This window comes from Zingiber officinale, chromosome 4A, assembly GCF_018446385.1.
Source record: "Zingiber officinale cultivar Zhangliang chromosome 4A, Zo_v1.1, whole genome shotgun sequence".
Lineage (NCBI taxonomy): Eukaryota > Viridiplantae > Streptophyta > Magnoliopsida > Zingiberales > Zingiberaceae > Zingiber > Zingiber officinale.
In genome coordinates, this window is record NC_055992.1 from 62,922,284 (window position 1) to 62,941,133 (window position 18,850).

At 36.4% G+C, this 18,850-nt stretch overlaps 1 protein-coding gene across 2 annotated transcripts in view; it reads left to right on the forward strand.

Moving 5' to 3' along the window:
• LOC121969957 (phosphoglycolate phosphatase 1A, chloroplastic-like) overlaps positions 1-18,850 on the forward strand; it is a 54,881-nt gene that overhangs the window by 34,906 nt on the left and 1,125 nt on the right. For both annotated transcript variants that reach the window (XM_042520290.1, XM_042520289.1), the window contains one exon: positions 164-263. In XM_042520290.1, the coding sequence (XP_042376224.1) occupies positions 164-263 (100 nt within the window). The remainder of the gene's footprint in view (positions 1-163; positions 264-18,850) is intronic.

Sequence of the window (18,850 nt, forward strand, 5' to 3'; positions counted from 1 at the left end):
GTATTTGTAGTGTGCCATACCATCATTTTACTTCTTAGTAATAGGGACTGTCTAGGAAAATTAATGAACAGAACTACTTGACGGTTTATACCATTGTGTGTGGATGACTTCGATTTCTGGCTTTTCCAAAGATTACTTTGAATTATTATCTTATGTACTTCAGGTGGAGGTTCTATGGTCGGTGCGATTTATGGTTCAACCCAACGAGAGCCACTTGTTGTGGGAAAGCCTTCAACGTTTATGATGGATTACCTATCAGACAAGTAAGATCTGATCACACTTTCAGATATTTATCATATGTTTTCACTTTATGCTCTAGTATCTTTCAGAGTATAGAAAAGAGAATGGCACTAAGAGACAAGTTGTTAATGTTCAGAATAAATTAAACACTATCATCCTAGCTATGTTGGATTCTTCAAAGAGACCTTTTGTATGGTTTGCCAAGTTGCAAAATTGAAAAAGAAAAATCCAATTCTAGGGAACATAGATTGAGTTATATTGTTTTCATATTTAGCTAAAGTAGGAAAGATTAGTCTTAACAACTAGAACACACAAACGAACTTAATGGCGAGCTCGGTGACTTCGGTGTGTTGGTGCAATCTTATCCAACTTAGTTGACAGAACAAGGTTTGTATTTTAATGTTTGAGCAATATGTTTATTGTTTGGATATGTTAAATTAAGTCAAGGTAGATCAAATACTTAACAGTGTATGAAGTTCAAATGGGTCGAGGTGAACCAAACATTTGGTAATGTTGAAGTTCAATAGGTGTTAGCATTGAAAAAGTTCAATAGGGAGTTGATAGATGGAAAGTCGAATAGCTGTTGACATTTAATAAGTCCAACAAGAATTGGTTGATGAAAAGTTCAATAGGTGTTAGCATTGGAAAAGTCCAACATGGAGTTCACAAATGTAAAAGTTCAATATGGGATTGACATTGGAGATGTCTATCATAGTGTTGGCAAGTAGAAGTCTAGGTAGGTCAAGGAGGATTAGGTGCTTAGCAATGATGGAAGTTTATGTAGGTCAAAGATGTTTAATAGTGATGAAGTTCCAATGGTGAACTCTTGGCAAGTGGAAGTTCTAATGTGTTAAGGTTGAATTCCTGGAGGAACTCTTCTAGGCAAGTAGAAGTTCTAGTAAGTCAAGGTTGATTGGATGTCAAATAAGGTTGAAATCTTATAGGAGTGAGCTCTAACCAAGTGAGAGTTTTGGCAGATCAAGATTGACTTAGGCTGAATATGTGAAAGTCCTAGTTAGATTGAGGTCGACTAGATATTAACAATAGATGAAGTCTCAAAGACATGATCTTTAGGCATGAGAAGTTTTAGTTGGTTGAGGTTGGATAAGTCGAATAGGTAAGGATAAAATCTTGGTAACTCGAGGTTAACTTGTACTAGTTAGACGAGCAAGCCTTAGAGTCATGGGATCTCTTAGCATGACACAAATTTAGTCTCAAAATGGTCGGAATTAGAGTACTAATCACTAAAAGAAGATATGGTTGATGGAAGAAATCAAGTCGACTGTTAAACCACACACCCAAAAGTTACTTATTCAGGATTGCATAGTTTGAATCAGTCGACTATTGTGGAATACAATGGTTGAGTCAATTGGACAGTTAACTTAAGTTAAGAAGCTAGCGAAAAGAAGGTTCTATTTGGGAGGACATTTGGAGGACATTTGACTGATGATATATCAATTGAATCATGATGGCTACCAGTCGACTGATGCACACGAAAAGAGTCATTGTTGAAAAGGCTTCGCAACAACGAGTGATTGACAAGATAATAGTCGACTAGTGGGTGTAAACTAGATAGATGATTTTCAGAACAGAATAGTAAGTGGTCTATAAAAGGAGAAAAGTTTGGGTTTTTTCATTCGAGCTCTTGCTTTTTGGAAGTAGTTCTTGAGTGAATGTAGGAACATTCTTAACCCATTTTCTAAGCAAACATAAGAGTAAAAAAAGCAAGCAAAAGAGAAAGCACCCTTGTTGTGTTAATCTTATCTAGTTGAGTCTGTCTGCATTAATTTTATGGTATTGTTGAACTATATACAAACTATAACTATATCATTAGAAATATTCAATCAAAAACTATATATCATCCTTATTAAGGTCTCAACTTTGTGAACTCGACTTCATGGAAATTATCCTTTAATGATTAAGCTCTATATAGCAACCACCTAGCCTTATCCTATTAAGTAGGGTCAGTTATATAGATTCTTTAACATCATTAGGCTCTATCCACTATTATATCATCATCTTCTATAGTTAACTAAATTTTATTTTATTATTACTAACTAAGTTTTTTTTGGTCTTCTTCCTCGTTTGATATGCATATTTTTCATTGTTTCAAAGTGTATAACTCGAGCATTTATTGGTCATATATACATCTGTTTCATCTTAAATTATCTTTCAGAGTTTTTTCTCAATAGATATAACTCTGACTTTTTCTATGATGTTTTTATTTCTTATATTGTCTATTTTTGTATGTCTACACATCCACCTTAACATCTTCATCTCTGTAACTCTCATCTTCTACTCATATGCTCGAGTCACAACTCAATATTCAGCAACATATAACATAGCAGATCTAACCGTCATTTTGTAAAACTTTCCTTTAAGTTTTAAAGGTACTTTATGATCACATAAAACACCTGACGCTCTGCTTGTATTCTATGTAAGACATTCTCTCAGTCCCTCTATCCTTTTGCAAAAAAATCTTAAATATTTAAAGCTCTTAGACAACTCATCATCTCCTATTTTAACAATTGTCTCATTACATATAATATTACTAAATTTAAATTTTATATATTTTGTTTTACTCTAAGTTTAAAATCTTTCATTTCTAGTGTTTTCCGCCAAGATTTGAATTTAACATTTACTCCTTCACATGTCTAATCTAACACAATAATATCATCTGTAAACAATATACACTATATAATATGCATCATGGTACCGTATCTTAAATGTTTCCCGTGAGTTCATCCATGATTAGTGTAAAAAGATAAAGATTGATGATCCTTGATGTTGTTGGTGCAAGAAATATCATATGCTTGAATCTAGGTTTTGATATTGGCAAAGGATTAAAAGTTAAGTCCTTTTGAGGTTTGATGTGCTTATTAAGTTTGCAGGAAAGTTCTAGTTGAGTCTAGGCAAGGACATCTTGGTCGGAGGGATTGGGCAAGGAAGTCCTAATCGGATGGATTAGGCAGGAATTACCAAGCAAAAAGTCTAGATGGGTCGAGGATCGGAGGCCTAGAGGAAAGTCCCGAGGGTCGAGATCAAGCTGAGCAAAAGTCCAAACAAGACGGATGGACCAAGGTTTGACTCCAGGTAAACTCTCCTAGTGGAATAGTGAGGGTGCACTCTCGAAAGGAGAGCAGTAGGTGTTGGTCCTATTTAAGATTTCAACTATGATGCAGGAAGCTAAAAATGGGAGGCGGTTGAAAAAAGGAACATCGGGCGCTCAGAGTGGATCTAGGCGACTAGAGGTCTGAGCGCCCCGAGTGGATCTAGTGCTCGGATGGCTCAAAATGCAGGTTGTGTCTAGATAAGGTGGCACGTCGTGATTATGTGGTGCACGTCAACTTCCAAGCGCTCGGGAGGGATCCTGACGTCTGGGAAGGGATAAAGTTGTGATGGAAGAACTTCGTCCATATGGTGCCACATTAGTAGTCCAGGCGCCTAGAGTCAGCTAACTCACCGACGGAGGTGGATTTGATAAGCCAAGCTAGGGGCACTTGGCGTTGGTCCAAGCCCTAGAATCATCTTTAAAAGGGGTTTCAAACGACAGCTTTAGATCATCCTCTGTATGCCTCTTTACTTCCATTTAGTGCCAAAGCTCCAACCAATGACGACATCATTCCAAAAGTTGTTATACACCTCTCCGACTCCCAAATGCTATTGCGCTCTGTTTCAACGATGCAAGAACGACGCGAGACTGCTACAAGCTCAAATGAGCCTAGCATTTGGTAATGCTTAGTTAGCTACATTTTGTTTTATTATACTCGTTTCTTTTCATGCTAAAATATTCTAAGGGTCGGCAAATTTGTTACCGAACCCTATCATTGTAAAAGAAACGAGTCGTCTTCTCTTTTAAGAAGAAGATTAATAGTCATTGACCATCAAAAGCGATAAAAGTGATTGTGGGTCTTGGAGTAGTAGCCATAGGGTGCGAACCAAGTAAAACCACCGTGTCTTCTATTCTAATTTAGTTTTTTCCATTACATAACTTTGTTTTTCGAACGAATTCCTAACGTCTACGAAGCATGCTATTCACCACCCCGCCCTCTCTAGTGTTTTCTCGATCTAATAGATGTAATCTTATTTTTATGGGAAACGCTTCGGTTAATCTGCCTGAAGTTTTCACTCTTGTTGTTTATATCCTCATATATATCTTTAATTAATTCAATATATGTTACGTTAATATCTCTTTTTTTTAAAATTCTCCATATAATTTTTCTTGGTCCCGATATTTTTTAATTAGTTACCTAAGAAGATATATAGCTTATATTATCGACCTTCCAAGTATGAATTTCAATTGATTTTCTACCACAGTGGTCTCGATCCAGAATCTTTTTTTATTACTTTATCACGTTTCATGGTATGCCATATTAGTTTAATATCCCTATAGTTTGTAAAATTGTGTATGTCTCCATTGTTCTTATATAAAAAGGAATTAGAGTACTTATCCTCCTGTATTTCGTTTTCAATATTAAGTTAAATAATTTTGTAAATCATTCAATACCTTGTTTCCCTAAGCACTTTCATATCTCTATTGGAATATTATCTTATCCAATTACTTTTTTATTTTGCATCTCATTTAAAGTTTGTTCTACTTCTGAAGTTTGACCTACTTAATTTTTTTTACTTATTTAACCTACTTAAATTATCTAAGTTAAGTTGATCTCCTAAACCTTCATTAAAAAATTGAAAAAAAATATCTCTTCCATCACTCTTTTATATCCTCATCATTTACTAGTACTCTATTTATTCATCTTTAATACTTCTTATTTAATAAAATATCTTATCTCTCTCTCGTATTAGCTATTCTGTAATATTTTTCCCTTCATTTTGTATCTAATTTTTGATATAAGTGTTCAAAAGTTTTAATTTTTGCTTCATTCACTACTTGCTTAGCTTCTTTCTTGATTATTATATATTTTTTAAGTTGCCCTCATTCTTACAAGTATATAATGGTTTATAGGTTGTTCGTTTTTCTTTCACTTTCTCCTATACTTTCTTATTTCATCACCAAGATGTACGTCCCTTTTGTTGGTGCAACCTTAGGTCAAGGTTGACTTGGGTGACCCGACTCGAGTTGACCTGACTCGAGGTATATTTTGATGTTTGACAAGAATGGAGAAGTTATACTTTGATGTTTGACAAGAATAGGATTATAGGAACTTGGGGGATTGTGGGTGCAACCTTTGGTCAAGATTGACTTGGTTGACCCGACTTGAGTTGACTTGATTCGGGAAAAGTCCAAGTATGGAGACTTGGCACGGAAAAGTCCAAGTATGGAGACTTGGCACGGAAAAGTCCAAGCAGGGAGCTTGGCACGGGAAAAGTCCAAGCAGGGAGCTTGGCACGGGAAAAGTCCAAGCAGGGAGCTTGGCACAGGAAAAGTCCAAGTATGGAAGCTTGGCATGGGAGGTCAGAGAGGGCTCGGTAGCTCGTTCTCTGGACTGGATGGAGTTGGAGAGGGCTCGGTAGCTCGTTCTCCGGACTAGGTCAGAGAGGGCTCAGTAGCTCGTTCTCTGGACTGGATGGAGTCGGAGAGGGCTCGGTGGCTCGTTCTCCGGACTAGGTCAGAGAGGGCTCGGTAGCTCGTTCTCCGGACTAGGTCAGAGAGGGCTCGGTAGCTCGTTCTCTGGACTGGATGGAGTCGGAGAGGGCTCGGTAGCTCGTTCTCCGGACTAGGTCAGAGAGGGCTCGGTAGCTCGTTCTCCGGACTAGGTCAGAGAGGGCTCGGTAGCTCGTTCTTTGGACTAAACGTAGAGTCGGAGAGGGCTCGGTAGCTCGTTCTCCGGACTAGGTCAGAGAGGGCTCGGTAGCTCGTTCTCTGGACTGGATGGAGTCGGAGAGGGCTCGGTAGCTCGTTCTCCGGACTAGGTCAGAGAGGGCTCGGTAGCTCGGTCTCTGGACCAAACGTAGAGTCGGAGAGGGCTCGGTAGCTCGCCTCCTGACTCAGGCCGAGAGGGCTTGGCTCGCGATGGAGTCGAGAGGGCTCGGTAGCTCGTTCTCCGGACTAGGTCGAGAGGGCTCGAGCTCGCTCGGACCGAACGTAGAGTGGAGAGGGCTCGGTAGCTCGCGCTCCGGACTAGGTCAGAGAGGGCTCGGTAGCTCGTTCTCTGGACCGGACGTGGAGTCGGAGAGGGCTCGGTAGCTCATTCTCCGGACTAGGTCAGAGAGGGCTCGGTAGCTCGTTCTCTGGACCGGATGGAGTCTGAGAGGGCTCAGCTCGTTCTCGGACTAGGTCCGAGAGGGCTCGAGCTCGGTCTCGGACCGACAAAGTTGAGAGGGCCTTGAGCTCGCTCTGGACTAGGTCAGAGAGGGCTCGGTAGCTCGTTCTCTGGACCGGACGTGGAAGTCGGAGAGGGCTCGGTAGCTCGTTCTCCGGACTAGGTCAGAGAGGGCTTGGTAGCTCGTTATCTGGACCGGACGTGGAAGTCGGAGAGGGTTCGGTAGCTCGTTCTCCGGATTAGGTCAGAGAGGGTTCGGTAGCTCGTTCTCTGGACCAGGAAGACGTTAGGGTTTAGGGCTGGGAAGCTCTAAAACCAACAGAGTCATTGGATCGGTCTGTTGACCGATCCAGTGATACTTTGGCTGTCTGGATCGGTCTGTCGACCGATCCAGTGATACCTTAGTTATCTGATTGGTCTCGTGACCGATCAGTAACCACACAGTAGCTTTCTGTGGGTTATCTGATCGGTCTGGTGACCGATCAGTAAGAAGCGAGACAATAGGGGATCAATAGGGGGATCGGTCTGTGGACCGATCCACTTATGGCCTGATCGGTCCACAGACCGATCAGGGATCGGCAACCCCTCACTGTGAAGAGTTGGGATCGGTCTGGGGACCGATCAGACTAGGGCCTGATCGGTCCACAGACCGATCAGGGATGTCCTGGACCGATCAGGCTATGGCTTGATCGGTCTAGGCCTAGCCGTTGAGATACAACGGCTAGATTTCTGTCTTCTTCTTCGCAGGTCGAAGTTATATAACGAGGTGGAAGGGCCTCTACAGAAGTTCTTCTTCTTCTGCTTCTTCTTCTTCTTCTTGCTCCTGCTATCTGAGCTTTGTTGAGCTCTCTACCGTTGAAGGTTCGTGTGAGCTTCCCTCGGCTGGGTCTCCAACAACAGTTGCTGCTGTAGTTGGCATCCGTGAAGTTGCTGCTTCATCAACAGTCGACGAGAAGGCAAGCAAACTAGTGCTTTTACATTCATATTCTTCTTGACTTCTTGCTATATCTTTGTACTCCGATCTTGCTGTTGCAAGAGAGATTGTGGCGAGGTTTCTCCACCCAGAAGGAGTTTTTATTAGCCGGTTTTCCGGGGTCCCATTCACCGACGGATTGATAGGATTCGTCCACCTTACGGACACGCCGAGGAGTAGGAGTATCATCTCCGAACCTCGTTATATCGTCGCGTTTGAGGTTTGATATTCTTCGTTTCGTTTCTATCTTTTATTTCCGCTGCGCTAACTCAATTTGTAGGAAGAAACGAGAATTTGGGGTCGGCTATTCACACCCCCCCTCTCTAGCCGCATCCGAAGATCCTAACACCTTTGACTCACCAAGTACACTCTTGGCTATTATTTTCAACATTGATATCATCTTGTCTTATGTCGTATTCGAGTCATATAGTTCTCCTAATACTTGTACTCCTATCCTCTCCTTAATTATATTTTGTATTCCATTCTTTAACTTCCATCGCTTAATTATAGGAGTCGTGCATATTTTTCTTTCTATTGATACTATGCTTGAGGTGTATATCCAACATTACTAACCTATATTGGATACTTAAGTTTTCATTAGGGATGACCATGTAATCTTTACAATTTTTTCTATCCTTCCTCAATTTGTGATTTATTATTCTCACTTTTGAAGATGATCAAGTATTCTTCTCTTTTCTTAAAAAATATATTAGCTAGTATAATGTTATATGCTATCACAAAATCCAATATAGTTTTTCCTTCTTCATTTCTTGTTTCAAATTCGTAACCCCATGTACCTTAACATATTCCTTATTTTTCAGTTCAACATATCCATTTAACATATTCCTTATTTTTTGGTTTGACATGTCCATTTAGATCTTCTCCTATTAAAATCATTTTATTTGGCAGAATGTTTTATAATACCTCATTTAGGTTGTCCCAAAACCTACATATGGTGTGTTCATCTAATCTTACTTAAGGTGCATATATGCTAATTACGCTAATAATTTCTTTTTCTACTACCATCTTGAGAGTTATAATCCTATCCCCTTTCTAACTACTCTTACAACTTTATCCTTTAATGAAACTATCTACAACAATATCTACTTTATTTCTTGTTTTACTTATTCCAGTATATCATAACTTAAAACCTGAGCTTTCTATCATCTTTGTCTTCTCTCTTACCTATTTGATCTTTTGTACATATAAAATACTAATTTTTCTTCTAATCATGATATCTATCAAGGTTTAGAATACCGTTTCATGCCGGGCGGCACGGATGATTTTTATCGTTCCATCGCCCGGCCGAAACCGGCACTCGACACGCAGAAATTTCGACGCGTGATACGCGCAGGCGTGGCGCTGTGCTTTCGGCGCGTGATACGCTCGTTGATGCTTGCCAGCACGCACGACAGAAGGAATCAATTCGATTTCTTCTGTCGCTCGCAAAAATCCTATAAAAACGTATCAGCGAGCGATCGATTAGCAGCAGTGAGCAACGGCGAGGCGAGGCGAGCAACGACGAGGCGAGGCGAGGCGAGCAGCGGCGAGACGAGCAACGACAGAGGTACGATTTCCCATCTCGTATGCATCGCAGGCGACGCCGAAGGAGTCGCCGGACGCCTCTGGTGCCGCCGGACCCTTGCGATCCGCTGCTGTCGAGCGGCGTGATTGTTCGTTGCTGCCGGCGCCCGTGCCCGCGTGTGCCGCGTGTGCCCTAGGGGTAGGGGTGAAGGAAATTATATATAATTTAAATTTATAACAATTCCTATGGTTGGTATGGTATTCGCTTATGGTATTTCAAACAGGTTTTTCTAAATCCTAATTAACTTTTCTCAATAAAAATTAAAATATATTTAAAAATTAAAATTTTAATTAATATTCTGAAAAATTAATTTTCAATGTTTTAAATTGTATTTAAAAATTTTAAAAAAATTATAAAAAATATGTTTAAAATTTTAAAAAAATTATAAAAAATCTGTTTAAAATTTTTAAAAAAATATAAGAAATCTGGTATATATATATTATAATATTTTTTATTATTTAAAATTTAATTTAAAATTTTTTAAAAAATAATAATAATTCAGATTTATATTCTAATATTCTAAAAAAATAAAAATTCTAAAAAAAATCTAAAAAAAACTAATAAATTAAATTTATATTTTGATATTTTTATCATTTCATATTTTTACAAATAATAATTAATTAATTAATTAATTAATTTATATAATTATTATATATAAAGTAACATCTTTATGCTAATTTATATATTTATTATAGATAATATTTTTTTATCTTAGAATTAATTTAAAATTTGGATCCATGAATATTAATTTTTGTAATTTTGTAATTTGTTTAGAAATATTACAAGTCTTTTATTTTAAAAATTTGGATAAAGTTATGCTGTCATGTTTATGATTCAATAAAACACTTATATTGCAATTCTGATCATTCTAAATTGAGAAAGGTGAATTAATATTTTTAGGAGATTGTTTCAAATTTTAGAAAGTTGCTCTTTATAATTTATATATTTAATTTATAAATTTACAATGATAAATATATTCTTAACGTTATAAAATGATGATCATTACCTAGAAATGTGTATTATTTTTAATTTTTTTATCATGCATAGGCAATGACACCCAAACAACAATCTCATGATCCAGCTTGGAGACACGCATGTCGATTAGAAAATCGATTCCATTGGCAATGTTTGCATTGTAATATGATTGGACGCAACGGTGGAGTCACACGCCTAAAACAACATTTTGCTGGTGGATATCCGGATGTTTCTAATTGTCCAAAAGTTTCTCAAGAAGTTCGTCGTGTAATGAAAGACGAACTTGATGGCAAAAAAACATTAATGTATAAACAACAACAACAACGTGAACTTATTGATAGCCAAAGCTCTAAAGAACCAATCTATGATGAATTTGAAGGTCATGGTGAAGTTCCAAATGATGAAGACTTTTTAGCAGCTCTCAGCGACTTTCGAACTCAATATGACTATGAGCAAAATATGCGATATAGAAGTGGCTCTGGTGCCCGTGGAAGTGGCTCAACTACTGCATCAACATTAGGAAGGAGTGCAAATGTTCGTCTTCCTTATACACAAGGCGGTATTGGTCGTTTTTTTCCTTCTATGGGACGAAGACGTGCAGTCAATATTGCTGATATTGATCCATTGACATTCCTAGACCAAGCTAGCAAATAGACTAGGATTGATGATACATATTTAAAAGAGAAGAAGAAATCAATCGGTAAAAGTATTGTTAAATTTTTTCATTTTAATCATATTTCCCCTAATGCAGCAAACAACACATACTATCGTAGCATGGTGTCCAACATCTAAAAATCTGGTCCTAGTATTCAACCTCTGACTGTATATGAAATTGCCGGTCCATATTTAGATGAACAAGTGGAGGAGATCAAGACTTGGATCTTATCATGCAAGAAGCAATGGAGCTTATATGGGGTTACGTTGATATGTGATGGCTGGACAGGACCTACACGGATGAGCATTATCAACTTTCTACTATACTGCAATAGAAAGGTGATATTTTATAAATCTATTGATGCAACTACAGACTATCATGATGCACTCTACATATATCGTTTGATGGATAGTGTAGTTCAAGAGATAGGTGCAAAGCAGCTAGTGCAGGTGATTACAGATAATGGTGCCAACTTTAAGAGGGTTGGAGAGTTATTGGAGCAACAGTATCAAACATTATTTTGGACATCATGCGCAACACACTGTATCGATTTGATGATGGCAGATATCGATAAGCTTGTAGTGAAGAAGGTAGTAAAAAAAGGTCAATCTTTAACAAAATTCCTCTATAATTATCATTGGGTTCATGGATTAATGAGGAAATTTATTGATGGAGAGATTCTGGGTCACTTTTTCCTGTTAAAGTCGTTGAATAAAAAAAAAGTCAGATTAAAGGTTATGTTCTCTTCTGAGGATTGGGAGGCCTCTCGATATTCTAACACGACCGAAGGTAAGGAGGTGCAAAAAATTATTATATCTGTCAGATTTTGGGACTATATCGCAGAGATTCTTATAGCAGTAGAACCATTGTACGTTGTTCTACGTAAAGTTGATATGGACAAGAAGCCACAAATGGGCAACGTTTATCGCCTAATTCATGAAGCAAAAGAGGAAATTAAGAGGCGTCTACAATTACCAACCAAGTATCAACATTACATTGATATAATCACTACAAGATGGGACAATCAAATGGGAAAATATATTCATTTGGCCGGTACGTATTTTATAATGATAAAGAATCTTTAATATTATTATTAATAATTATATATGTTTAATTATCGTAGGTTATTATCTCAATCCGGCATATCAATTGTTGGGTTTTTTTCGGGCCGCAAAAATCGCTTTTTGCGTTGTGGAAACCCCGAATCCCATGCCACCGGATCCGTGCGAAGTTATAAAACAAAATTTTTCTACGTGTACGAGTTTCTCTAACCTAGATCTACACTAGATCTACAAAGAAAAGAGTTTACCTTTGATGCGATGCCCTTCGCAAATCCCGCTCGTCCAAGGTTCGCCGGATCTCAAGGTTGTCAAGTGTACAACCCTCTATGTGTATCCACACGAACAAATCTATGGAGAGAACCTTTAAAGATGTGCTAGCAACCTTAGAGTATCAGCAATGGTGGAGGAGAGGGAGAGAAGAAAGGTAGAGAGGAAGAAGAAGGAGGTTACCAAAACCAAATGAAACTCACACTTGTGAATTAAGTGGTCGGCCACCTTTTTTAGGCTTATAAACCTCTATGGGATTTCAAGAGTCACAACTTTTGATCTCCCTCATGAGGTGGCACACACATGTGCTAGCCTTGATGATGTGGCACATCATCATTAGTCCACTTAATGCCAACTCACAAATGAGATGGCAATGGTCAAGTCAAACTTGACCTTTCATCTTCCTCTCAAGTCAAGTCAAACTTGACCACTTCTCTCCCATGGTTGATCAAATCTAACCATTGGTTCAAGTCAATTTTAATTTAATGAATCTCTATTCATTGAATTAAATTGACTCAATGAGTCTAAGTCCAAATTAGACTCATTTAACACATGAACCAAATTGAGTCCAACTCAATTAGTTTACTTTGGATTACTCTTAATCCAATTTGGTTCATCACATGAACCTAATCCTCTTGGTTCATCATATGAACCTAATCTCCGTCTAATTGCCCCTTGTGTGTGACCCTATAGGTTTTTGTAACGTTGGCAATGCTCCTAAATCCATTTAGAAGCATAAGTAATGAGCAGTATCTAGCAACACATCATTACTACCCAAGTTACAAGAATGTTGAGATCCAACATCACCTTGTGACTACTAATTGTGACCCCTCACAATATATGACAAGTGTCCTTTTATCCTTGACATCTAGATTGATCAATATGAGGCATATACCGTGTCATCCTCTAATCAATCTAAATCTTGAATCCCAAGTAGACTTACTCAATCAAATGAGCTCAACATCTCATATTGACTCATTTAGGCATGACCATGCACTTAGTGGTCTCACTCTATCAAGAATAATGATGTCACTCCCGTCATATAGGAGGGATAGATCCCATCTACATCACTCGCATCCCTCCGCATAATTTGTTACATCCCAGTAATCGCCTTTATAGTCCACCCAGTTACAGGTGACGTTTGACGAAGCCAAAGTATGTAACTCCTTATGTAGGGAACCATGGTGACTTCAGGTCCAAGGACTAATAGTCATACTAATAGCCACATGAGAAAGTATATGACACTCATATAACGATCCATGATACTTTCTCATGGCGGGTCATTCAGTATACATTCTCCAATGCATACCCATGTGTTAACTTGATATCTCCATATCTATGACTTGTGAGATCAAGTCATCGAGTTGACCTACATGCTAGTCTCGTCGCATTAACATTGTCCCTGAATGTTAATACTTGACTAGGAATGATTAAGAGTAGTGTTCCCTATATCATCTCAATATCGATTCAACCAATCGATTGATATAGGTAAGAACCTTCTACTCAAGGACGCTATTATACTTAGTTATTTGACACCAATACAAGTAAGCATAATAACCATAAACAAATGTCTTTATATACATAAGAATATGATACAACGAGTCCATACAACAATTATCAAATGATTGGCTCTAGGGCTCTAACTAACATCAATATCGTTATAATCTTGGCACAAATGATGATTTATTAGTGGCTCTCAGACATGTAATATCAAGACTGCATACAAATGGAGAATCAATTGCTGACACTATTAATGAAAGTCGATTATTTCGAGAGGCATATGGTTCTTTTAGCGATCTTATTGCAGTGTCATGCAGATATAAAATGGATGCAGATAAGTATAGTAAAAATTATTACTAATTATTGTCAACAAATATAAATAATATTTTAATTTTGTTCTTATTTATCTTACAGCTGAATGGTGGTTACAATATCGAGAATCAACTCCAAATTTGAAAAAGATTGCAGTACGAATTCTCTCACAAACAACGTCTTTAAGTGGTTGTGAAAGAAATTGGTCAACTTTCTCCCTCATTCATACGAAATCGTCTTTCTTATCGTCGCTTGGAGAAGATGGTCTACGTTCATTATAATATGCGTCTTCAACTAAGAGCAATAACAAAAGAGAATGAAAAACAAGTGTCTGGTGATGTAGACCCATTTGATATTGGATTTGTCCAAACTGAAAATGATCCAATGATGGATTGGTGGAGCGCTGTTGAGGCTGAGAATCCATTACTTGATGAAGCAGGAGACCCAACACGACCATCTCAATTTCTTACTCAAGCAATTGAAAAAATACAAGCTAGAGGAGATATCTGTAAGGAAGAAGATAATGATGAAGCATTTGATCAAGAATTTCGATTTTCTGGATCTAGGTCTAGACATTCTCAAACATCTCAATCCCAAATCCAATCAAAGTCCATAGATAAAGGCAAAAGCAAAGGCAAAATTCCTGCAATTTTTACTAAAAAGAAAGAAAAAGGTAAACCTCCTGCTTTTACGAGAAAGGGCCAATTAAGCATTAGAGAAAATCCACTCTATGCAATTGATGAGCAAGAACATGATGATAGTGATGAAACTTCATCACCTTCTGACAATGTGGTCCGACAAGAAGTTCGAAATGAGGATAGTGATGTTGATAGCAGTGCAAGTACTCATGGAAGTGACGACAGTGGTGATGCATCTAGTGGTAAAAATTATGTTCCCCCTACTCTAGCACCGGCGGAGCCATGGACATGTGAGATATATTACACACATGCAACTCAAGATTATGATCTGGAGCTAAAAGTAACGCTATTCAATATCAGCCTCGATATAAGGGTGACAAACAAAAGAAAACTCATAATTATCAAGATATACGGGAGAGTTTAGTTGAAATTGATTCTGGTCGAAGTTCATCATACTCACAATCTTCTTATTATAACTCTGATGCATCATATGATGATCCATCATACTAGAGCTCAGGGACGTATACTTATCCTTATCCTTATCATGTGCCTGTTTCTGTACCCGTTCCGATTTCAGTGGTGCAAGTTCAAATCCAACATCTAGTGATGAATTGAGACACGCTGATGGACATGTGGAGAAATCAATATCAATATTGCATGTCATGGGATGATTATTTAATCTAGGCGTTGGAGAATTATGGAGTTGACCTAAGTAGAATGTTACAAGAACCAATGCTTCCATCTTATTCACGTCACTCCTTTTGGTATTAGTAAGGTAACATATTATAATATATCAATTTAATTCAAATTATTGATCGATCAATTTTTTAAAATAAAATTATATTTAATTATTTTTTCTAACAATATTAGGTTGTTCAATAATTGAGAATTTATATAAAATCAACATATAACTTATTTTAAAATTATACACAATAAACATATTTATCTAATAATTACTATATATAAATAAAAAAATACCGAAACAGTATCGGCACGGTACGATACGATACTGAAATCGTATCGTTCCGGTCTAGGATCGAAAACTCGGCACGGTTCGAGATTTTAAACCTTGGTATCCATTACCTCCGTTGCTTTACCCATGAGCGTTCGTATATTTCATGTTCTAAATTTTAGACCATTAGTTTTTCTATAATATTTATTTTTATCCAACCTATAGTATGATAACTCTTGCATATCTAACATTACACCTAAGTTCTCATAGAGATGTAGTGACCCTTGCTAATATGTTATAGTCGGACCCTATAACGCGAACTCTTGCATATTTAATACTACACCCGAGTTCTCATGGAGATATAACATTAGTACAATAGTTTGATGGATCCATTTTTTTAATATTTGCCTGAATTCAACGCTGGTCGATAATCTAATGCAATCCTCACTCTTTCTCATCCAGGCTTAGGACCTGCCCTAGCAGGCTTGATTAAGCTCTATGTAATGTTATAATAGTTATTGGCTAACTAAAAAAATTCATAGCATACTATAACAATAATAACCAAGTCTTTATTCTATTAAGCGGAGTTGACTATATGGATCCTTGTATGCCTCGATCCACTACTATATCATCATCTATATATAAATAAATTTTATCATGTTTTATCATTACTAATTAAATCTATTTTTTTTTATCTCTCTTCCTTCATAAATATGTGTATTTATCATGATCTCACGTCGCCTAACTAGGACATTATTAGTCACCTAAGTATATATTCATACAATTTTAAATATGTTTCTTAGAGTTATTTCTTAGTAGGTATAATCATAACTTTTTCCTTTAATATTCTCATTTCATTTCTTATCCATCTTCATATGTCTGCACGTCCACCTTAACATATTCATCTATGCAACTCTCGTCTTCTGATCGTGTGTTTAATTCATCTTTAACCTTTAGAGGTACTTTATAATCACAAAGAAGACATAACACCTTCCTCCATTTCAACTATCTTACTTGTATTCTATATGAAATATTTCTATCTCTTCCATCCTTTTGCAAAAATGATCCTAAATACTTAAAACTCTCAGTTATAGGTAACTTGTTATTTTCTATCTTAGCAATTGCTTCGTTATGCCTCCTATTAAACTTAAATTTTATATATTTTCTTTTTTATACTAAGTCTAAAATCTCTTTTACTTCCAGTGTTACTCATCAAGATTTGAGCTTAACATTTATTCCATAACATATCTTAATGACCAAAATAATGTCGTTTGCAAACAATATACACTATGGTAATGTTTTGGATGTATTTAGTAAGTTCATCCACGATTAGTGTAAAATGATATGATCTTAGAGTTGATTCTTGATGTAATTTTATCTTTATTAAAAAATATTTCAGTTAATCTACTCAGAGTTTACTTTTTTAATTATATCCTCATTCATATTCTTAATTGTTTCAATATATGTTATGTTAATACATTGCTTTTCTAAAATCCTCTATATAATTTCCGTCAAGACTCTCGTAAGTTTTTTCTAGGTCAATTAATATCATGTGTAAGTCATGCTTCTTTTTTCTATACTTTTCAATCAATTGTTTAAGGAGATATATAACTTTTTTCATCAATCTTTTAGGTATGAATTCAAAATTAATTTTTGGTCACCTTGGTATTCTTATTTTTTTATCACTCTTGGTCCCTATAATTCACACAATTTTATGTCTTTTTTGTTTTTTATAAAGGAACTAAAATACTTACCTTCCACTATTAGATATTTTCTTCATTCTCAATATTAGGTTAAATGATTTTGTAAATCATTCAATACCCTACTTCCCTAAGTACTTCCATACCTATATTGAAATATCATTTAGTTTAAATGCTTTTCAATTTTCTACCCCATTTTTATTTTTGAACTTTGATTCCTTTGATAAAAATTTAAATTTTTATACTTCTATGACCTACTGAAAATTTTTAAGCTAAGTTAGTCTCATAAATTTTCATTAAAATATTGATAAAAATACCTCTTTCGTCGTTTTTTTTCCCGCATCTTAATTCCTTCACTTGTACCCTATTAGATTCATCACTAATGCATTTTATTTGGGTAGGATTCCTTATTTTCCTCTCTCATTTTAGCTATTATATAAATATCCTTTCCCCCTTCTTATATCAGGTTGTTGATATAAAATGTTTGAAAGCTTCATTCATGGCTTTACTTACTATTTTTGTTCAACTTTTTTCTTGGTCACTGCATACTTTTTTAAGCTTTCTTTGTTCTTATAAGTGTACATTAACTTATAAGCTACTCATTTTTGTCACTTTTTCCAACGTTTTCTCATTTCACTATCAAAATTCTTTATTTGGTAGTGTTCGTACTTACTGAGTATACTCTTGGTCATCATTTTCAAATTTTGTCATCTTATCTCATGTTATATTCGAGTTGCCATGTACTCGAATTGCTAGTATACTCTTGACTCTCTCTAAAGATACTTTATTTTCCATCATTTCACTTCAATCACTTGATGATAGGAGTTATGCATATTTTTCTTTTATTGATACTATACTTGAGGTGTGTATCTAACGTCACTAACCTATATTGGATGGTTAAGTTTTCTCTAGGATGACCTTGTAACCTGTATAAATTTTTCTATCCCTCATTTTGTTCATAAGAAAGTCAGTTTATGACTTATTGTTCTCACTCTTGAATGTAACTAGTTGTTCTTCCATCTTGAAATACATATTAGCTATTATAAGTTCATATGTTATCGTAAAATTTAATATAGTTTTTCCTTCTTTATTTCTATATCCCTTTTGTAGCCTATCACATTCCTCATTTTTTATTGTTATATGTCAATTTCGATCTCCTACTAATTAAATTAATAGTTTCTTTTGCTATTACTATCTTGAGAGTTTTAATCTTATCTTCCTTTTTTAACTACTATTATTCTAAAACCTATGTTTGATGTATTCATCTAATTCTTCTTGAGTGCATATATACTAGTCCTCGGGGTCATAGTACCGTGATAGGACATCCAGGTTGTCTCCCAGGCACCCGCGATTCGAACCCCAGCTACGACGTATTTGTAGGAATTTTTCCTCCAAATGGGGGGCGTAATCAAAGGATGCTGGGCTTCTAGGCTGGCCGACGCATGCGCTTCCCGATTTACCCTGGTGGCCGATGGGAAACTTCCGTGAGACCGGGCCGGTCACCCCTAGAGATAGTCAATGAGGCTAACTGGGATTATCATTTTTTTTTTTGAGTGCATATATACTAATTAGATTAATAGTTTCTTTTACGCTATCTTGAGAGATATAAATCTATCTCCCTTTTTAACTACTATTACTTTGTCTCTTAACGAACTATCTACAATAAAATTATTTTATTTCTCATTTTACTCTTTCTTATGTAACATACGTAATCATCGTATGTACTACTTTTATTACTTTCTAGTGAGTGTTTCTACATTCCATATTT